The sequence below is a fragment of the Pogoniulus pusillus genome, chromosome 7, assembly GCF_015220805.1.
Source record: "Pogoniulus pusillus isolate bPogPus1 chromosome 7, bPogPus1.pri, whole genome shotgun sequence".
Taxonomy (NCBI): domain Eukaryota; kingdom Metazoa; phylum Chordata; class Aves; order Piciformes; family Lybiidae; genus Pogoniulus; species Pogoniulus pusillus.
Window position 1 is genome coordinate 26,017,674 of NC_087270.1, and position 18,758 is coordinate 26,036,431.

General features: G+C 51.5%; 1 protein-coding gene across 7 annotated transcripts in view; it reads right to left on the reverse strand.

Annotated features, from left to right (window-relative positions):
• WDPCP (WD repeat containing planar cell polarity effector) overlaps window positions 1–18,758 on the reverse strand; it is a 141,253-nt gene that overhangs the window by 50,894 nt on the left and 71,601 nt on the right. For all 7 annotated transcript variants that reach the window (XM_064146306.1, XM_064146304.1, XM_064146302.1 and 4 more), the window contains one exon: window positions 12,165–12,267. In XM_064146306.1, coding sequence (XP_064002376.1) covers window positions 12,165–12,267 — 103 coding nt within the window. The remainder of the gene's footprint in view (window positions 1–12,164; window positions 12,268–18,758) is intronic.

Sequence of the window (18,758 nt, forward strand, 5' to 3'; positions counted from 1 at the left end):
AGGGTTTGTGTTCCAGGCCTCTCAATTTGTCACCCTTCTCTGGACACATTTCCAGTATCTCAACATCTCTCTTGAACTGAGCAGCCCAGACCTGGACACAAGGTCAGAGATGGCTGCAAGGCTGTCCAGGCCCAGGCTGTGGCAACTGGTGTAGGGGCACACGTGCAGGAGAGGAGCCCTGAGAATATGCATGGGGTGGCTTGGGGCAGCACTCTTCCAACCTGCATGTGGGCCTTTTGAAGCTAATGGGAGCTTTACCAGGGGCTTTTTCACAGAGCTGTAGGCAAGACAGGAATCCAGAGCTTATGAATATTACACTCTAATAACATGGTGTAAATCATCTTGTTGGACCTACAGTGAATTAGAGGCCAGCAAGCTTCATCCGGGGCTCCTGCAGCGAGCCAGAGGAACTTGTGTTTGACTAATGCAGAGACTGCACCTGGCTAAAACCTGCTTCCCAGAAAGCTGCTCACTGAGCCTCCATGCACAGGCACCTCCCATGCAGCCATTTCTTTCCTGCTCTGTTCCAACAGTTATTTTAACTCTGTGTGCTCTCTATTTACTTCAGCCAATGGACTCAGTGTTGAGGAGCCAAATTCCTCCTTAAATTCCCAGCTATGACATCAATGGGTATAATGACACTTGCTCCTCTTGACTTCAGTGCCAGGCCATGGGCACCCCTCAAGATCTTTTAGCCTAACTATCTTGCATTGTGCAACCTCTTCACCCAAGTGATATCTCTGGGAATTGGCCTTGGGTTTGTAACTGACTTCTTGATACGTTGCTACACAAAAGAAGTTGCTTACTTGTTAGTAGGTGTCACCCACTCTCTACAGGTATCAGCTTTGCTGGAGGTGACAGGAGTAAGATGGAAATGCACTGATCTGAGATGAGAGACCTCACAGGATCACAGAACACATCCTGCTTGCACAGCCCTCCAAGCTCATCCAGCCCAACCCTCCAACCAGCACTGCAGGCTCAGCACTAAACCATCTCCCTCAGCACCAGCTCCACAGGCTGCTGGAACACCCCCACGGATGAGGACTCCAGCACTGTCCTGGGCAGAACATTCTAAGGATTGAGAACCCTCTCTGGGCAGAAATATTTCCTGAGATCTATCCTGAGCCTCCCCTGGGGCAGCTTGGAACCATTTCCTCTGCTCCTGTCCCTTGGCACCAAGGAGCAGAGGCTGCCCCCTCCTCGCTCCAACCTCCCTGCAGGGAGCTGCAGAGAGCAATGAGCTCTGCCCTCAGCCTCCTCTTCTGCAGCCTGCACACCCCCAGCTCCCTCAGTCCCTCCTCACAGCCCAGCTGCTCCAGGCCCTTCTCCAGCCTCACTGCCCTGCTCTGGACAGGCTCCAGCCCTTCAGTATCCTGCAGTGCAGGGCCCAGAGCTGAACACAGCACTTGAGCTGTGGCCTCCCCAGTGCTGATCACAGGGGGATGGGCACCTCCTGTCCCTGCTGCCCACCCTGCTTCTGACCCTAGCCAGGCTGCCCTTGGCTTTCTTGTCCACCTGGGCACTGCTGGCTCATGGTCACTGACTGCCAACCAAGGCAGTCCAGCTCCCTCTCCAAGTCTCATCTTTCCAACCACACATCCCCAAGCCTGTACCTTGCCATGGGGGACACCTTGCAATAACCTGTTAGTGGAATGAACCCAGATCTAACACAGACAACTCCGTTCAGTTGCCAGAACTGGGCAAGACTACAACATTTCTGTTTGTTTGTTTATAAAGCAAGCTATAGATAAAAAAAATGTAACACCCGAGGGCTGAGGCTCTTCCAGTTACTGCTATCTACTTATTTGTTTGTTTACTCTACACATCATCAAAAATGAAGGCACAAAAGACCTCATCTGTGACTCCTTGGTAAGACCTTTTCATAAGCAGTAGGGCATAATTTTACTGCTGACAAAAGATGAGGGCTGTCAAAATTCAGATGTTAGGGGGGGAAGAGTGTCTTCATTCCAGGCACACAGGGGAACTTTTTCAACCAGGGCAGGAATCTGTCACAATAAAGAAGGGAGGAAAAAATGGAATTCTAAAGCTTGACACAAAACCTCTCAATCTCTTTCAAGTGAAGATACACAGATCTTTGTGTAGACCTCTGCAGCTAAGCAAACCAGCTTGCCTTTGATGTACTTATAATTATTAGGGGCTGAGGATTATGTCTTTAGGCAAAGCTGTCTAGCAGTGGGAAGGATACAGATCAAACCTGACATCGTGTCACAAGCGAGTGGAGAGGTGAGGTGAGGTGGAGCCAAAAATAGTTTGGCATCACCAGAGACCTGAAGGAAAACTCCTCTTCTTGAAAAGAGCATGAGGAGGGGAGCAATTAGTGCCTGTAACCTCTCAACGGAGGAACATCCTCACTGCTAGTTGGCAAATTAAAACGATCATTAACAGAAAGGCAAAGATCAGAATAAAGAAGATCCAGCAGATCACTCGGTCCTTAGCTGCAGCCCCAATGAGGCAGGCAGAGCAGGCCATGAACTGAGAGCTGCAGCAGGCTCCCATGGCACCAGCCACAGGCTCCTCTGGAAATCAGGGGACTCAAGCAGTCCACATCACATCCAGCATCCTTCCAGTGCAGGCTCTGGGTAGAGGGATGGAGTTGTGGTGGTACCAGGCCTAGAACTGAGCATCCAGTTGGCAGCTGCCACTGGTGGTGTGCCCCAGGGATCAGTGCTGGGCACAGTCCTGTTCACTACCTTCAGTGATGATCTGGAGGAGGGGATTGAGTCCTCCACCTGTGAGTTTGCAACATCACTAAGCTGGGAGCAAGTGTGGATGCGTAGAGGGCAGGAGGGCTCTGCAGAGGGACCTGGACAGGCTGGACAGATGGGCACAGTGCAGTGCCAGGAGTCTGAACAAGTCCAAGTGCCAGGTTCTGCACTTTGGCCACAACAACTCCATGCAGCACCACAGGCTGGGGACAGGGTGGCTGCAGAGCAGCCAAGTAGAGAGGGACCTGGGAGTACTGATTGGCAGCTGAACAAGAGCCAGCAGAGTGTCCAGGTGGCCAAGAAGGCCAATGGCATCCTGGCCTGGATCAGGAACAGTGTGGCCAGCAGGACAGGGCAGTCCTCCTGCCCCTGTACTGGCACTTGTCAGGCCTCATCTTGAGTATTGTATCCAGTTCTGGGCTCCTCAGTTTAAGAAAGATGTTGAGGTGCTGGAAGGTGTCCAGAGAAGGGCAGCAAGGCTGGTGAGGAGCCTGGAGCACAGCCCTGTGAGGAGAGGCTGAGAGAGCTGGGGGTGTGCAGCCTGCAGAAGAGGAGGCTCAGGGCAGACCTCATTGCTGTTTACAACTACCTGAAGGGAGGTTGTAGCCAGGTGGGGTTGGGCTCTGCTCCCAGGCAATCAGCAACAGAACAAGAGGACACAGCCTCAAGCTGTGCCAGGGCTGGTTCAGGCTGGATATTAGGAAGAAGTTCTTGGGAGAAAGGGAGATTGGCACTGGAATGGGCTGCCCAGGGAGGTGGTGGAGTCACCGACCCTAGAGGTGCTGACTGGCTGAGGCACTTATGCCATGGTTAATTAATAGTAAATTAGAAGGTGTTAGGTGATAGGTTGGACTCAATGACCTTCAAGGTCTTTTCCAACATGGCTAATTCTGTGATTCTGTGAAATCCCCAGCCAGAGCTCAGGGGTGGAAATGGTGGAATTGCCCAGGGGGTGGAAATTTTCTCCCTTGTATTTAGTGCATCAAATACTGTGTGTGGCTTGATGTGTTCAAGGGAGAGCACGCAGGAGGACAGTGACATCACTGCAAATTACTCTGGCTCTTCAAAGACTCTCATCTTGTGTGGCACAACACTCAAGAAGTGCTGGTGGAACTAATTTCTTGCCATAGGTTAACTGCCAATCATACTTAAAAAAAAGAAGGCATTTTTCATTAAAAATGTTTTTCTGTCTCTCTGGGGGGAAAAGTCACATAATTAGAAAAATAAAAGCAAAAGGTTTGAGTCCAGAGGATTTAACTGACTTCAACTGAAAATCTAAATAAATAAATGGGAGATCTAAGGCTGGCACTGAAGGGAGTAGAGCTTAAACCCCCTGCACCCTACCCAGGTGTCCCCCTAGTCTATCCAGATAAGACCTTTTCCAGCATGCCAGGAACACGTTCCACACCGAAAGCAACATTATGTCAGGAAACAAAAGGCTAAGGTCCTCAGTTCACTTGCAATCTGACAGCAAGAGAAGGACGTGCCAGGGAAGGGCAGATGGAGAGAGACTTGTCAGAGGCCTGCAGGGACAGGACGAGGGCAATGGCTGCAAACTAGAGCAGAGCAGATTGAGATTGGCTGTAAGGAACAAGTTCTGCAGCAGGAGGCTGCTGGAACACTGCAACAGGTTGCCCAGGGAGGTGGTTGTAGGCCCCTGGCTGGAGATATTGAAGGTGAGGCTGGAGAGGGCTGTGGGCAGGCTGCTCTAGTGGAGGATGTCCCTGCTGAGTGCAGGAGGTTGGACTGGATGAGCTTTGGAGGTCCCTTCCAGCCCAGATCCTTCTGTGATTCTATGATTCTAAGAGTAGGAAATGAAGGAGGCTTTGTCATCAGCATCAGAGGAGGTACATGAGGGTAAGGAAGAAGTCCATTGCTTGCTTGATAGATGGAAGGAGTCATTATCATAGACTTGCTTTGGTTGGCAAAGCTCTCTAAGATCATCCAGTCCGACCATCAACCCAACACCACCATGGCCTCTAAACTGTGTCCAAACTGCCACGGCCACACAGTTCTTGAACACCTCCATGATGGGGACTCCACCACCTCCCCATGCAGCCTGTTCCAGTGAATAATGTCAGAGCTGCACTTTGCTCTTGAGAAGCAAATGCACTGCCTTGCTGTTGAGAACAGAGTTGCTTTGTAGGGAAACATATTTGCACCGTGGGTTAAAAGACTCCACAATTCTATTCTGTGAATGGAATCATCAGATGGAAAGGTCCAAAGCCATGCTGGTCTTAGGGGGAAAGGTGGACTCGATCTTAGAGGTCTTTTTTAACCCAAAGAATGTCCCAAAGTGCTGTGTCTCCTGAACACCTTCGGGGCAGTGACTCCACTACCTCCCTGGGCAGCTTGTTCCAGTGCTTGACCACTCCTGTGGAGCAGAAGAAGAACAAGTGGGCTGATGCAGGGCCACAGAAGGTTATCAAACCAGGGGGACAAATTGAACATGGTCTGGAAATGCTGACAGGCACACCAGGACTGTTAGCAGTAGAGGAAGATCTGAGCAACCTACAAGTCACTTGGAGGTGGTAAACTGCATGCAAGACCAGAGTGGTACCTCAGACACACTGCATGGAAGGCAAAACACTGCAGCATGTGTCACTAGGAACCAGCATAGAGCATAGGCACACTGCTCAGAGCTGCCACAGAACCAAGAAGAGATAGACACATTCCCCACTTGAGCTTCAAAGTGGTGATGCTCCTTGCCAAGAAGGTGAAACATCAAAGGACCCTTACATTTTAAATGCAGAGGTTGTAAAGATCATCCAGTCCCAGCCCCCTGCCAAGCAGGAGCACCCAGGGCAGGTCACACAGGAACACATCCAGGTGGGGTCGGAAAGAGTCCAGACAAGGAGACTCTACAACCTCTCTGGGCAGCCTGCTCCAGGCCTCCAGCAGCCTCACACCAAAGAAGTTTCCCCTGATGTTGACATGGAGCCTTCTCTGTTCCAGTTTGTATCCATTGTTCCTTGTCTTACAGCTGCTGACCACCCAAAAGAGCTCGGCCCCAGCCATTTGACCCCCCCCCCCCTCAGATATTTATAGACATTGATCAGGTCCCCTCTCAGACTTCTCTTCTCCAGACTAAACAGCCCCAGGGCTCTCAGTCTGACTTCATAGGGGAGATGCTCAAGTCCCCAAATCACCCTCATGGCTCTCTGCTGGACTCTCTCCAGCATGTCCTTACTCTCTTGAATTGGGGAACCCAAAACTGGCCACAGCATTCCAGGTGTGGTCTCAGCAGGGCAGAGCAGAGGGGCAGGAGAACCTCTCCAGCCCTGCTGGCCACATTTTCCTTGCTGCTCCCCAAGGATGCCCTTGGCCCTCTTGGCCACAAGGGCATATTGCTGCCCATGCAGAACTTGCTGTGCACAGCACTCCAAGGGCTTTCCCCGTGGAGCTTCTCTCCAGCAGGACACCTCCTAACCTGTACTGGTGCCTGCTGTTAATTCCTCTCGAAGTGTAGGACCCTGCACTTGTCCCTATTGAACTTTATGAGGTTCCTTTCTCCCAGGTCTCAGCCTATCCAGATCTCATTGGAGGGCAGCACATCCTGGGGGGTGTCAGCTACCTCCACCCCCTAGTTTTGTGTCATCAGTGAACTTGCTGAAGGTGCACTCAATCCCCTCCCTCAGGTCATGAATGTGCGGGAAATCAGAGCTCAGTCTCTGTGACAACTGCTAAGATTTCCTATCTCACTCACATACACTATGGAATATTCCCAGAAATGCTTTAAAATCCTGTTAAGTGGGAAAACCTCAGGGCTTTCCATCAGGTACTCCTGAACCACCAAGAGGTCAGTCAGTCCCTAGCCCCTAGCACCTCAGAACAACGAACTGATCTCTACATCAATGTTTTCATCCAGATGCCTCTGTTAGAAAGGTTGCCTGAACATCACTGCTCAGGCCACACCTTGAGAGCTGTGTCCAGTTCTGGGCTCCTCCAGTCAAGAGAGATGTTGAGGTGCTTGGAAGGTGTCCAAAGAAGGGCAACAAAGCTGGTGAGGAGCCTGGAGCACAGCCCTGTGAGGAGAGGCTGAGGGAGCTGGGGGTGTGCAGCCTGCAGAAGAGGAGGCTCAGGGCAGACCTCATTTGCTCTCTACAGCTACCTGAAGGGAGGTTGTAGCCAGGTGGGGTTGAGCTCTGCTCCCAGGCAACCAGGGACAGAACAAGGGGACACAGTCTCAAGCTGTGCCAGGGGAGATATAGGCTGGATGTTAGGAGGAAGTTCTTCACAGAGAGAGTGATTGGCATTGGAATGGGCTGCCCAGAGAGGTGATGGAGTTGCCATCCCTGGAGGTGTTCAAGCAAAGCCTGGATGAGGCACTTAGTGCCATAGTCTGGTTGATTGGACAGGGCTGGGTGCTAGGTTGGAGTGGATGAGCTTGGAGGTCTCTTCCAACCTGGTTGATTCTGTGATTCTATGATCAGTGCTGCTAACAGCTGAGCTCCGCTCTCAGCAGGCATCCAGGGCTTTCCAGGCTGCCTCTCAGCTATGCAGGAGCTCTCTGTCTTGTCACAACATGAATCCCTTTTGGCTGAAAGCAGGCAATTTGAAGGTTCAAATCACTTTGCTAGGTCCTAATGTAATCTGTTGGAAGTTGGCCTTGGGAAACTTTCTGACACTGCCTACAGATGCTCTTCGCTGGATGTTCATTGAGCAATGATGTCTGAGAGGCTGAGCTCTTCACCTCCACAATCCTGATGAGTTCTGGCATCTTTTACAGGCTGTGCCATGTCACTCCTCTGCAGCTCAGGTTTTACATCAGCAATCCACAGCTGGCAGCACTGCTGCACGGTGGACAGTGCTGTCCCAGGAGTGTGTATGTGAGGTTAAACTCACAAACACAGCTCACAGAGTCACAGGATGATCTGGCTTGGAAGGGAGCTCCAAAGCTCATCCAGTCCAACCTTGTGCATGCAGCAGGGACATCCTCCACTAGAGCAGGCTGCCCACAGCCCTCTCCAGCCTCACCTTCAATATCTCCAGCCATGGGCCCCAACCACCTCCCTGGACAACTCATCAGTAGCTTACAAGTATTGCCAAGACTGAAGAAAATTTGGTCTGTGAAATAAGGTTCCCAGCATACAGTCCTTGGTATCAGTCCAGGCTGAGGGTGATGAGGTTGAGAGCAGCCCTGCAGAGAAAGGACCTGGGGCTACTGGTGGGTGGGAAGCTGGGCAGGAGCCAGCAATGGGCACTGGCAGCCCAGAAGGCCAAGGGTCAGCCTGGGCTGCATCCAAAGCAGAGTGGCCAGAGATGGAGAGAGGAGATCCTGCCCCTCTGCTCTGCTCAGAGCTCACCTGCGGGGTTGGGGCAAGCTCTGGGGCCATCAGCACAGGAAGGATGTGGACCTGATGGAGACAGTCCAGAGAAAACCATGAAGATGCTCAGAGGGCTGGAGAACCTCCGCTGTGGGGACAGGCTGGGAGAGTTGGGGCTGTTCAGCCTGGAGAGGAGAAGGCTCCAAGTATCTGAAGTGGACTTCCAGGCAGGTTGGGGATGGACTGTTCAGAGGGCCTGTGAGGATAGGCCGAGGGCAGTGGTTTGAAAGTGGAGCAGGGGCAGTTAGGTTGGACCTGAGGAGGAAGCTGTGCAGAAGGAGAGTGGTGAGACACTGGCACAGGCTGCCCAGGGCTGTGCTTGAGGCCCTGTCCCTGCAGACATTCAAGCTCAGCCTTGCTGTGTCCCTGTGCAGCCTGCTCTAGCTGGAGGTGTCCTGCTGAGTGCAGGGGGTGGACAAGATGCCCTTGGAAGGTCTCTCTCAACCCAGTGCAATCTGTGACTCTGTGTAAATCTGTGCATTTCAGGGAGGGCTAACAGAGAAGTCCCTGAGCACACAAAGGAACTCAGGGATCTACTACAGAAATACCTCTGTAGCAAACTTTTGGCAGAGGCAAGCACAACCTCTCTGGCAGTGGGCAGAGAGCAGCCAGCCAATGCAGCCTCTGAGCTGCATGGTACTGTCACTTCTCTCTCCTTCTCCCTCAGGATGCACTCTGACAGGCTGCCAAACATCCAATCTTAGGGCAAGAATTTCAGTTGGAAGACTTGAATCAGCTGAACATAACATCTGACTCTGCCCAGACCATAGCAGGCAGCAGCAGCAGCAAGCTCCCTTGGCTCTTCACCTTGCTCAACAATGCTCTCACCAGACTGCTGTGCTCTGCAGCCCTGCAGCTGCTTTTACCACATCCCTCCAGGTGATCTTAGCTTTGAGGAGGGCTTCTTCCAAAACATCTACAGTCAACTGCAATCATGGGAGCAACTGAGAAGAGCTAAAATGCAGAAAACCTGAAAACAATTAATGTATTTTAAGTTTTTATCTTGACACAAATCTTGATCTATGTGAGGAATCTCAGGATGATTAAGGAACTCTGGATGACACCTACAAATTTTAGCTGAAAGGATATTGTTGCTCTACATTATTTAGAGGAGCTTGAAACTCTTCCAGAAATCTGAGTTTGAAATATATCATGTTTGAAGCAAGCCCTGTACACAGAAATACCTTGACAAATTAAGTCTATCTAGGGCAAGATGGAGCACTCTCAAGGGCTTGGGAAGCAGCCAAGAGCACTGACTCATTGTTAAGTGGTGGTGAGCTGAGTGTTGGAGACAGGTTAGCTCAGGAAACAGCTTCAGGTGGTGATGGATGAGAACAGGTCACATTTGTGCTATGGAAGACCAAATTGTATACTGTAATGTATCTGAAATGTACTATAAAGAGGCCAGGTATCAGCTAGGGAGGGGTCCAGCAGAGCTTGGGATCAGCAGAGCCACAGAATCACCAAGGCTGGAAAAGACCTTCAGGAGCATCCAGTCCAACCGTAACACACTAGCGGGGCCACTAAACCACGTCCTGAAGCACCACAGCTACAGCTTCTCCAGCACCTCCAGGGATGGGGACTCCATCACCTCCCTGGGCAGCCTCTTCCAACCACTCACCACTCTCTCAGGAAAGAAATTGTTCCTAGTGTCCAGGCTAACCCTCCCCTGGCACAGTTTCAGGCTATTTCCTCTTGTTCTGTCGCTGGTTGCTTGGGAAAAGAGACCAACCCCAGCCACACTCCAGCCTCCGCTCAGGGAGCTGTGGAGAGCAATGAGGTCTCTCCTTAGCCTTCTCTTCTCCAGCCTGTACAGTCCCAGCTCCCTCAGATGCTCCTCATATGATGCTCTCCAAACCACTCTCCAGCCTCTCAATGTCTTTCCTGTGCTGTGGTGCCCAGAACTGAACCCAGCACTCAAGCTGCGGCCTCACCAGGGTTCAGTACAGGAGCACCATCACTCCTGCTGGACACTGATTTTGATCCAGGCCAGCATGCTGGTGGCCTTCTTGGCTATGTGGGCACACTGCTGGCTCATGTTCAGCACCAGCACCCTCAGATCCTTTCCTATTGGACATTTTCCAACCCCTCTGACTCAAGCCTGCAGCGTTCATGGGTTTGTTCCCCAAGGGCAGGACCCAGCCCTTGGCCTTGCTAAACCTCATGCCATTTACCTCAGTCCATGGATTCAGCCTCTCCAGATCTCCCTGCAGAGCCTTCCTGCCCGTGAGCAGCTCAAAATTGCTGCTCAGTTTAGAATCCTCTGCAAACTTGCTGGTGGTGCCCTGGATCCCCTCATCCCAATCATTAATAAAGAGATGAAACAGAACTGGGACTACAGCACTGATTACACCCTGTTGCCTCTGTTATTTAAGGTTGCTGTCTTCTTGTAGAAGCCTGAAGTGGATGCTCAGGAAGTCTGGGATTTGATCCAGCGTGACCACTGGAGAATGAGGTAGCTGAAAGCCCCAGGGAGCAGGGACTGGATGCCAAGGACCAGGCTGACCAGCTCCTTAGGTGACAGAGACCTGTTTGAAACTGCATCCTAAAGCTTCTGCCTCCAGCACGAGTTTCTCCCCCACCTCAGGAGATTGGCTAACTGCAGCGAGTGACAAGCAGCATTTGGCATCTTTTGTTTTCATTGGGTCCCCAAAGTTCACCTCTCATAACACCTTTTTTTGCTAGCAACAGTTGAAGAAATAAAAAACCCACTAAGAAAAGGACACTGGAATGAAGTAAGAGAGAGCTGAAGCAAGCCCTGTGGTGGCTGAGATTCCTGGTGTGTGAGGAGAGCTCCAGTCCACAGCAAAATGAGCTCCTGGGAGGTTCCTGTTCTATTTTCATACAAAATGAAATGGATGCAAATTCATTGCTGGTTACAGACTGGCTCTCAGTGACAGTTTGTCCCAGGGGCATTGAAAAGTGTTTTAAATCATTCATCAGTTAATTATTCAGCACAGGAGAACACTTTAAAGGACTCTATCATAGAAAATTGCTTTAATAATTTGTGCTGATGGGGTAAGTGTAGGCCTGCTTTGAAGGAGAGGAATATTCTGTACCTGCACATCTATAACCAGACCACAGCGCACATCTACTGCAGCTGATCACTGTCATAGAATGGTAGGGGTTGGAAGGGACCTTCACAGATCGGATGATCTGCCAGAGCAGGGTCACCCAGGACAGGGCACACAGGAGCACATCCAGGTGGGGTTGGAAAGGCTCCAGAGAAAGAGGCTCCACAACCTCTCTGGGCAGCCTGCTCCAGGCCTCCAGCGCCCTCACAAGGACAGTTTCCCCTCCTGTTCCTGTGGCACCTCCTCTGCTCCAGCTTGCCCCCAGTGCTCCTTGTGCTGCCCTTGGCCACCCCTCAGCTGAGCCTGGCTGTGTCCTCCTGATGCTGCCCTGCACATATTTAGCACAGCACTGAGGGCAGCCCTCAGACTCCTCTGCTCCCAGACCCAAGCCCCAGCTCCCTCAGCCTGGCCTCACAGGAGATGTTCACTGCTTGCAACAGCTTGGTGCTCTGGGCTGGACTCTCTCAAGCAGTTCCCTGAGGCCCTTCTTGAGCTGAGGGGCTCCAATATTCCACATGTGGCTTCAGCAGGGCAGAGTAGAGGGGCAGGAGAATGTCTCTGGACCTACTAGCCAGGATCTGAGCCTATACTCACATCAGTCTATGCTTTGTCCAAATGCTGCCACAGCCACAGCGTGGCTCCAGATATGGCAGGGTGTGCAGAAGCAACCAGCTGGAAGGGAAAGGGATTGCCAGAGCTGGCCTCAGAACACCAGCATGGAGCACCAGCATGGACACAGGAAAGTAGAGCCAGGCCCTCACTGCCCTCACTCAGGGCAGTTTGCACAGCCTGAACTTGTCGAGGTGGCCACAGCATGAACCTTTTGGGCATGGGACACTGTCACAGTCCTTGTGCTGGGGCCAGAAGACAAAGCTCTGCTATTTTTACCAGCCTCCCTCTCAGCTTGTGGATACAGTGTCCTGCTTTCCAAGAACACACAGAAGGTGCAACAACTCCCCTACAAACAGAACATGGTGTTGTACAGGACAAGTATTGATTAAAACAAAAAGGGCTTTTTAAACCCTATTAATTCTTACCAATCCCAGTCGTTATTGATTCTGCATCAATGTCACCAGCCTTTTTCTTTGCCACTTCAGCTAGTGCCAATTCACCCTTATCTAGTGCAAGGTAATGGATGTCCTTTGGAAAGAAAAGAGGGGAAAAAAAGGATGGGGGGGGAGAAAAAGATTAATCTAAAATGAATCTCACAGGAGTAACAAAGGGGATTTTGACAGAAAGAGGTTCTTTTATTATTTAGATCACAAACACAGATGGAACTGATGAACCTGCCACTACATTTTCATTCCCTCCCAATGCAAATTTATTATCTTGCTCATGCTGTTGAATACAGCAGTGAATGGGCACTGACCAATCCTGCTCTGATAAAAGCCAGCAGTCAATGGGCACTGACCAATCCTGCTCTGATAAAAGCCAGCAGTCAATGGGCACTGACCAATCCTGCTCTGATAAAAGGCAGCAGCCAATTGGCACTGACCAATCCTGCTCTGATAAAAGCCAGCAGTCAATGGGCACTGACCAATCCTGCTCTGATAAAAGCCAGCAGGCAATGGGCACTGACCAATCCTGCTCTGAGATAAAAGCCAGCAGTCAATGGGCACTGACCAATCCTGCTCTGATAAAAGCCAGCAGTCAATGGGCACTGACCAATCCTGCTCTGATAAAAGCCAGGCTATTGACTCAGGGCTGAGAGAAATCAACCCCTGCTTTTCAGGTAACCTCTCTGGATGCAACATGAATTTAAACAGGGTTGGTAGGAGGTGGCTCTGAGTAAGCCTGGTCTGAAGTACTAGAAGTCTCCTAGTTGACAGTCCCTACTTGGAGTGTGTTAAGGTTCCTCCTTAGTACCTGAGTTTTGGGGTAAAGCTTGTTTGGGATCACTTTTTGTTTGGAGGGTGTCGTGTTACTGTTCTTTGTGTAAAGTGATGGAGGTCCTCCCTGGGCTGAAATTGGAGGCAGGCAGAGCAACACCCACACAAGTGACATGGTTCCTGAGCCACCCTTAGACTATAGAGGGCTTTCCAGAGGTTTGCCTGGCATGGAGAGTCCAGATCTGGACCTTAAACACCAGAAGGCTGCACCAGCATTTCATGCTGAACTGCAAGGCTCTATTAGGCACTAACTCAGAGGATCACAAGATCACAGGATGTTAGGGGTTGGAAGGGACCCAAGGAGATCATTGAGTCCAACCCCCCTGCCACAGCAGGACAATACTATCTAAGACAGAGAAACACATCCAGACAGGCTTTGACAGTCTCCAGAGAAGGAGACTCCACAACCTCTCTGTTGAGCCTGTTCCAGTGCTCTGTGACCCTCACAGTAAAGAAGTTCCCCCTTGTGTTGAGGCAGAACCTCTTTTACTGCAACTTACACCCATAGCTGCTTGTCCTATCCCAGGCAGCAGTGAGCAGAGCCTGTCCCCCCCCTCCTGGCAGCCTTCAGATGCTTAAAAACATTTATCAAATCCCCTCTAAGTCTTCTCTTCTCCAGACTAAGCAGCCCCAGGTCCCTCAGCCTCTCCTCATCAGCCATGCCCTCCAGTCCCCTCATCATCCTCGTAGCCCTCTGCTGGACCCTGTCCAGCAGATCCCTGTCCCTCTTAAACTGGGGAGCCCAAAACTGAACACAGTATTCAAGATGAGGTCTCAGCAGGGCAGAGTAGAGGCGGAGGAGAACCTCGCTTGATCTGCTGGACACACTCTTCCTAATACACCCCAGGATCCCATTGGCCTTCTTGGCCAGCAGGGCACATTGCTGTGCCATGGGTAACTTGTTACCCACCAGGATCCTCAAGTCCCTCTCCACAGGACTGCTTTCCAGCAGATCACCTCCCAGCCTGTATTGGTGGAGTTTATTATTCCTCCCCAGATGCAGGACTCTGCACAGTCCTCTTAGCATTTAAGTCACTTTTGGCTATTGTTCTGCTATCCAGATGCACGCAGGACTTTAACTGGGAAAGAAGCATTTGCTGGCAACGTGGCTCTCTGCAGCCCAGCACCCTGCATTCTCACTAAAGCAGAAGCTGTCACAGAATCCCAGAGTGGCAGGGGTGGGAAAAGGCCTCTGGAGATCTGGTCCTTAAACACCAGACGGCTGCACCAGCATTTCATGCTGAACTGCAAGGCTCTATGAGGTGCCAATGTTTGAGGTGCAAAGCACCTGTACTACACCCAGCACAACTGGCGGGAGAATCTCTCGCTGCCAACAAGTCACAGGCTGACTTGGTTTTGGCCCCTGAAGTAAAGTTTCGTTCTTGACCATTAATTAAGGGACAATTAACCCACTTCTCTTCTGTCACCTTGGTCACAGGCTCTGTGTGCAGGAACTTAGGTGTATGAGGTGAGGGAAAGATGAGGACAGTTGGCACAGGCTCCTCTTCCCAATGCCCACAGCAAAGAAGCTGAAGATGCCTTTGGTATCCAAGCACTTAAGTCACTCCTGGCTATTGTTCTGCTATCCAGCTGCAAGCAGGACTTTAACTGGGAAAGGAGCATTTGCTGGCAACGTGGTCCTCTGCAACCCAGCACCCTGCATTCTCACTAAAGCAGAGGATTTCACAGAATCCCAGGGTGGTAGGGGAGGGAAGAGATCTCTGGAGATCATCCAGCCTCACTTGCTCCCTGTGATAGGACAAGGAGCAATGGGTGTAAGTTGCAGCACAGGAGGTTCCACCTCAACACAAGGGGGAACTTCTTTACTGTAAGGGTCACCCCCCAGAGAGGTTGTGGGGTCTCCTTCTATGGAGACCATCAAGACCTGCCTGGATGTGTTCCTCTGTGATCTGTGTTAGATAGTGTTGTCCTGCTGTGGCAGGGGGGTTGGACTCAATGATCTCTTTGGGTGCCTTCCAACCCCTGGCATCCTGTGATCCTATGATCCTGTGATCCAGTCCATCTCCCCTGCTAAAGCAGGGTCATGCAGAGCAGACTGCACAGATCAGCATCCGTGTGGCTTTTTAATGTCTTCAGACCTCTCTGGGCAGCCTGCTCCAGGGTTCTGCTGCCCTCAAAGCAAAGAAGCTCCTCCTCATGTTTAGGTGGAACTTCCCAAGTTCAAGTTCGTGCCCTTTGCCTCTTGTCCTGTCACCAGGCACCACTGCAAAAACCCTAGCCCCATCCTCTTGACACCCACTCTTGGAGGGCTCACAAGGAGTGAGGAGATCCCCCCTCACTGAAACAACCCAAGTCCCTCAGCCTTTCTTCACAGAACAGAATCACAGAATGGGTTGGGTTGGAAGGGACCCCAGAGAGCATCTGGTTTCATGCCCGTGCCACGGGCAGGGACACCTCCCACCAGCACAGGTTGCTCAAGGCCTCATCCAGCCTGGCCTTCAGTAGCTCCAGGGAAGGGGCAGCCACAACTTCCCTGGGCAACCTGTGCCAGTGTCTCCCCACCCTCACCCTCAACAATTTCTTCCTCATCTCTAGTTTCAATCTCCCCTCTCCCAGCTCAAAGCCACTGTCACTCCTCCCAGCCCTTGTCAAAAGTCCCTCCCCAGCTCTCCTATAGCCCCTTCAGGTAGGGGAAAGGGCTACCCTCTTCATAAGAGAGCTGTTCTAGTCCTCTAATCATCTTTATCATTTCAGACACCGTAATTAATCATTGCTGTGAGAACTGCCCTCAGGTTTGAGTTTCCTGCCACCTTCATCAATATGACAGAAAGTCCTAAGGAATGAGTGACCTGACTGCAGCAAAGAGGAGCTAGATGGAAAAAAGAGGAGACAAAGATGCTGCTTTCACTAACATACACACACACACACACATCACTTAACAATAGCCAAATAAGAAAAGCAGCAAACTGAGAATGTGAGGGGAGCAGCCTGATCCTGTGGGACAAGCTGGTGCTGGCTTGCAGGATCCCAGCTGTCTGCAGGACATTTTCTGCTGAGGCACGAGGTGTGAGTGAAGGATGTGCAAGTGTCCTGGAGCAAGGCAACCAGCTCCGACCTCCTGCCGAACTCTGCACTTCCTCCCGGCACAGCTCTCACAGGGGCCTGAGCAGCCAGGTATGAGTCCTGTGAAGATTCAGCAGCAGATACTGTCAGCTTCTGCTCCTAACAATAGAAAACCCAAGGGCTCTGGAACAAGTCTGAACTCACACAGATTTGAATGGATAGGCAGATTGCGCTCACGGACTTAAAATCCATCCTGGCTATGCTCAGGGGCTGCCTTTTTGTAGTGTAAGCTCAGTGGTGTACACTTCACTCAGTGTTCAACCAGAAACCTGGGGAGGGAATGGAAGCAAGTACAGAAAATGCCAGAGGTGCCTCAGCTGAGGGGTTATACATGCTGCCTGCATCCAAACAGCTGCTGCTCTGAGATCCTGCTTTTGCCCCAGCTTTCTGCATTGAGAAAATGGACAGTGCCTGGCTTGAGAGCAGCCCTGGGGAGAGAGACTTAGGGGTGCTGGTGGGTAAGACGTTCAACATGAGCCAGCAGTGTGCACTTGCAGCCCAGAGAGCAACCAGAGCCTGGGCTGCAGCAAGAGCAGTGTGGGCAGCAGGGCCAGGGAGGGGATTCTGCCCCTCTGCACCGACCCCACCTGGAGCACTGTGTCCAGCTCTGGACCCCTGTGATGGGAAAGAGCTGGAGGGGCTGGAAAGTGTCTAGAGAAGAGACATGAGGATGAGCAGAGGGCTGGAGCTGCTTTGCTATGCTCAGACCTTCTAAACAGGCAATTTCGGGTGAGACTCAGGTGTTTGGCAGAACTGAATTTAGAGTAAGAATTTGGAACAGAGTAGACTAGTACTCTGCTCTGGTGAGACCCCACCTGGAGCACTGCATCCAGTTCTGGAGCCCCCATTACAAGAACAATGTGGAGATGCTGGAGCGTGTCCAGAGAAGGGCCATGAGGATGCTCAGAGGGCTGCAGCAGCTCTGCTGTGAGGACAGACTGAAAGAGTTGGGGCTGTGCAGTCTGCAGAAGAGGAGGCTCCCAGGTGACCTTCTTGTGGCCTTTTAGTATGTGAAGGAGGTCTACAAAAAAGCTGGGGAGGGACTTTTTAGGCTGTCAGGGAGTGACAGGACTGGGGGGGATGGAGCAAAGCTGGAGGTGGGGAGATTCAGACTGGATGTGAGGAGGAAGTTGTTGAGCATGAGAGTGGTGAGAGGCTGGAGTGGGTTGCCCAGGGAGGTGGTTGAGGTCCCATGGCTGGAGGTGTTTAAGGCCAGGCTGGCTGAGGCTGTGTGCAGCCTGCTCTAGGGTAGGGTGTCCCTGCCCACGGCAGCGGGGTTGGAACTGGCTGATCCTTGTGGTCCCTTCCAACATTGACTGATTCTATGCAAACTAGAAAACAATTAAAGCCCCAGAGGAAAGAAGATAGCAGAGACACCTATTAGGGTGCCTAACAGAAACAATGAAAGGAGCTGCATATCCATGCCAGGTTGGGGATTTTTTGCACACCACTACCTAAGAGTTCAGCAGCCCAGAGACCACAGCCCACCCAAACCCACAGCCACAACAAAACCAATCCCCAGCCACCTGGCAGAAGTTGGCTGAAAGGGCTGCATTTTATCCTTGAGCAGTTGGATTACTTTTTGCCTACTTCCTCTTTTCTTTGCCCTCCTCTTTGTGACTCACAGAGTCTGCCCTCGGCGAGCAGGAGTCGTTTGGAGCACTGATGTGCATTTGTCCATGGGATATTTCTGGGCAGAATTCCAACTTTTCCTTCGAAAGACACCCTTCCTTCATCAGTGTCTCTCCTAAGATCTGACAGGTTGATTAACATGGCTTTTCCTTGCATGTTTTCCCTACCTTTGGTAGGTCCTTGGGATGGGCCTTTTGAATCCTCAGCAGCCGAGAGCTGGAGCGGACTACAAAAGGCTTTCAGGCTAACAACCCTTCTGCTGCTTGATCTTTTCTGCCGCAGACTGGATCCGTGGCTGCCCAATCAAAGCAGCTGTTGTTCGTGCCAGGATGGCCTTTGCAAGTTGATTTCTTTGTTGAACTTTGTAGGAGATGGCAATAATTGAGAGGCTCAGATGTGATGCGAGCGGAGAGCTGAGGGCGCGGCACAGCAGTGGGCGCAGGTCTCGCTATGGCATCAGCCTGGTGACGCTAAGGCTACAGCTCCAACTTTTAAGCCTGCTTTTATTTTTGCTTCCTTTTTTTTTCCTCCCTTTTCCCCCTTCTTTTTTATTTCTGTGAAAGAAATTAGCCCTCAGACAGCATCCCCTCAAGCTTCTTTGCAGCCTCAAAACAAGCAACAGGAATGCTGCAAAGCAGTTTGCTGGAAAGGATGATCAGGATGAATTCCAGTATCACATAGAGTCACAGAATGGTCTGGGCTGGAAGGCACCTCCAAAGCTCACACAGCCCAACCCCCTGCACTCAGCAGGGACATCCTCCACTAGAGCAGCCTGCCCACAGCCCTCTCCAGCCTCACCTTCAGTATCTCCAGGCATGGGCCCCAACTACCTCCCTGGGCAACCTGTTGCAGTGTTGCAGCAGCCTCCTGCTGCAGAACTTGTTCCTCACAGCCAATCTCAGTCTGCTCTGCTCTAGTTTGCAGCCATTGCCTTTGCTCCATTCCTGCAGGCCTTTGGCAGCAGTCCCTCTGCAGCCTTCTTGTAGCCCCTTCAGGTCTTGGCAGGCTGCTCTTAGGTCTGCCTGG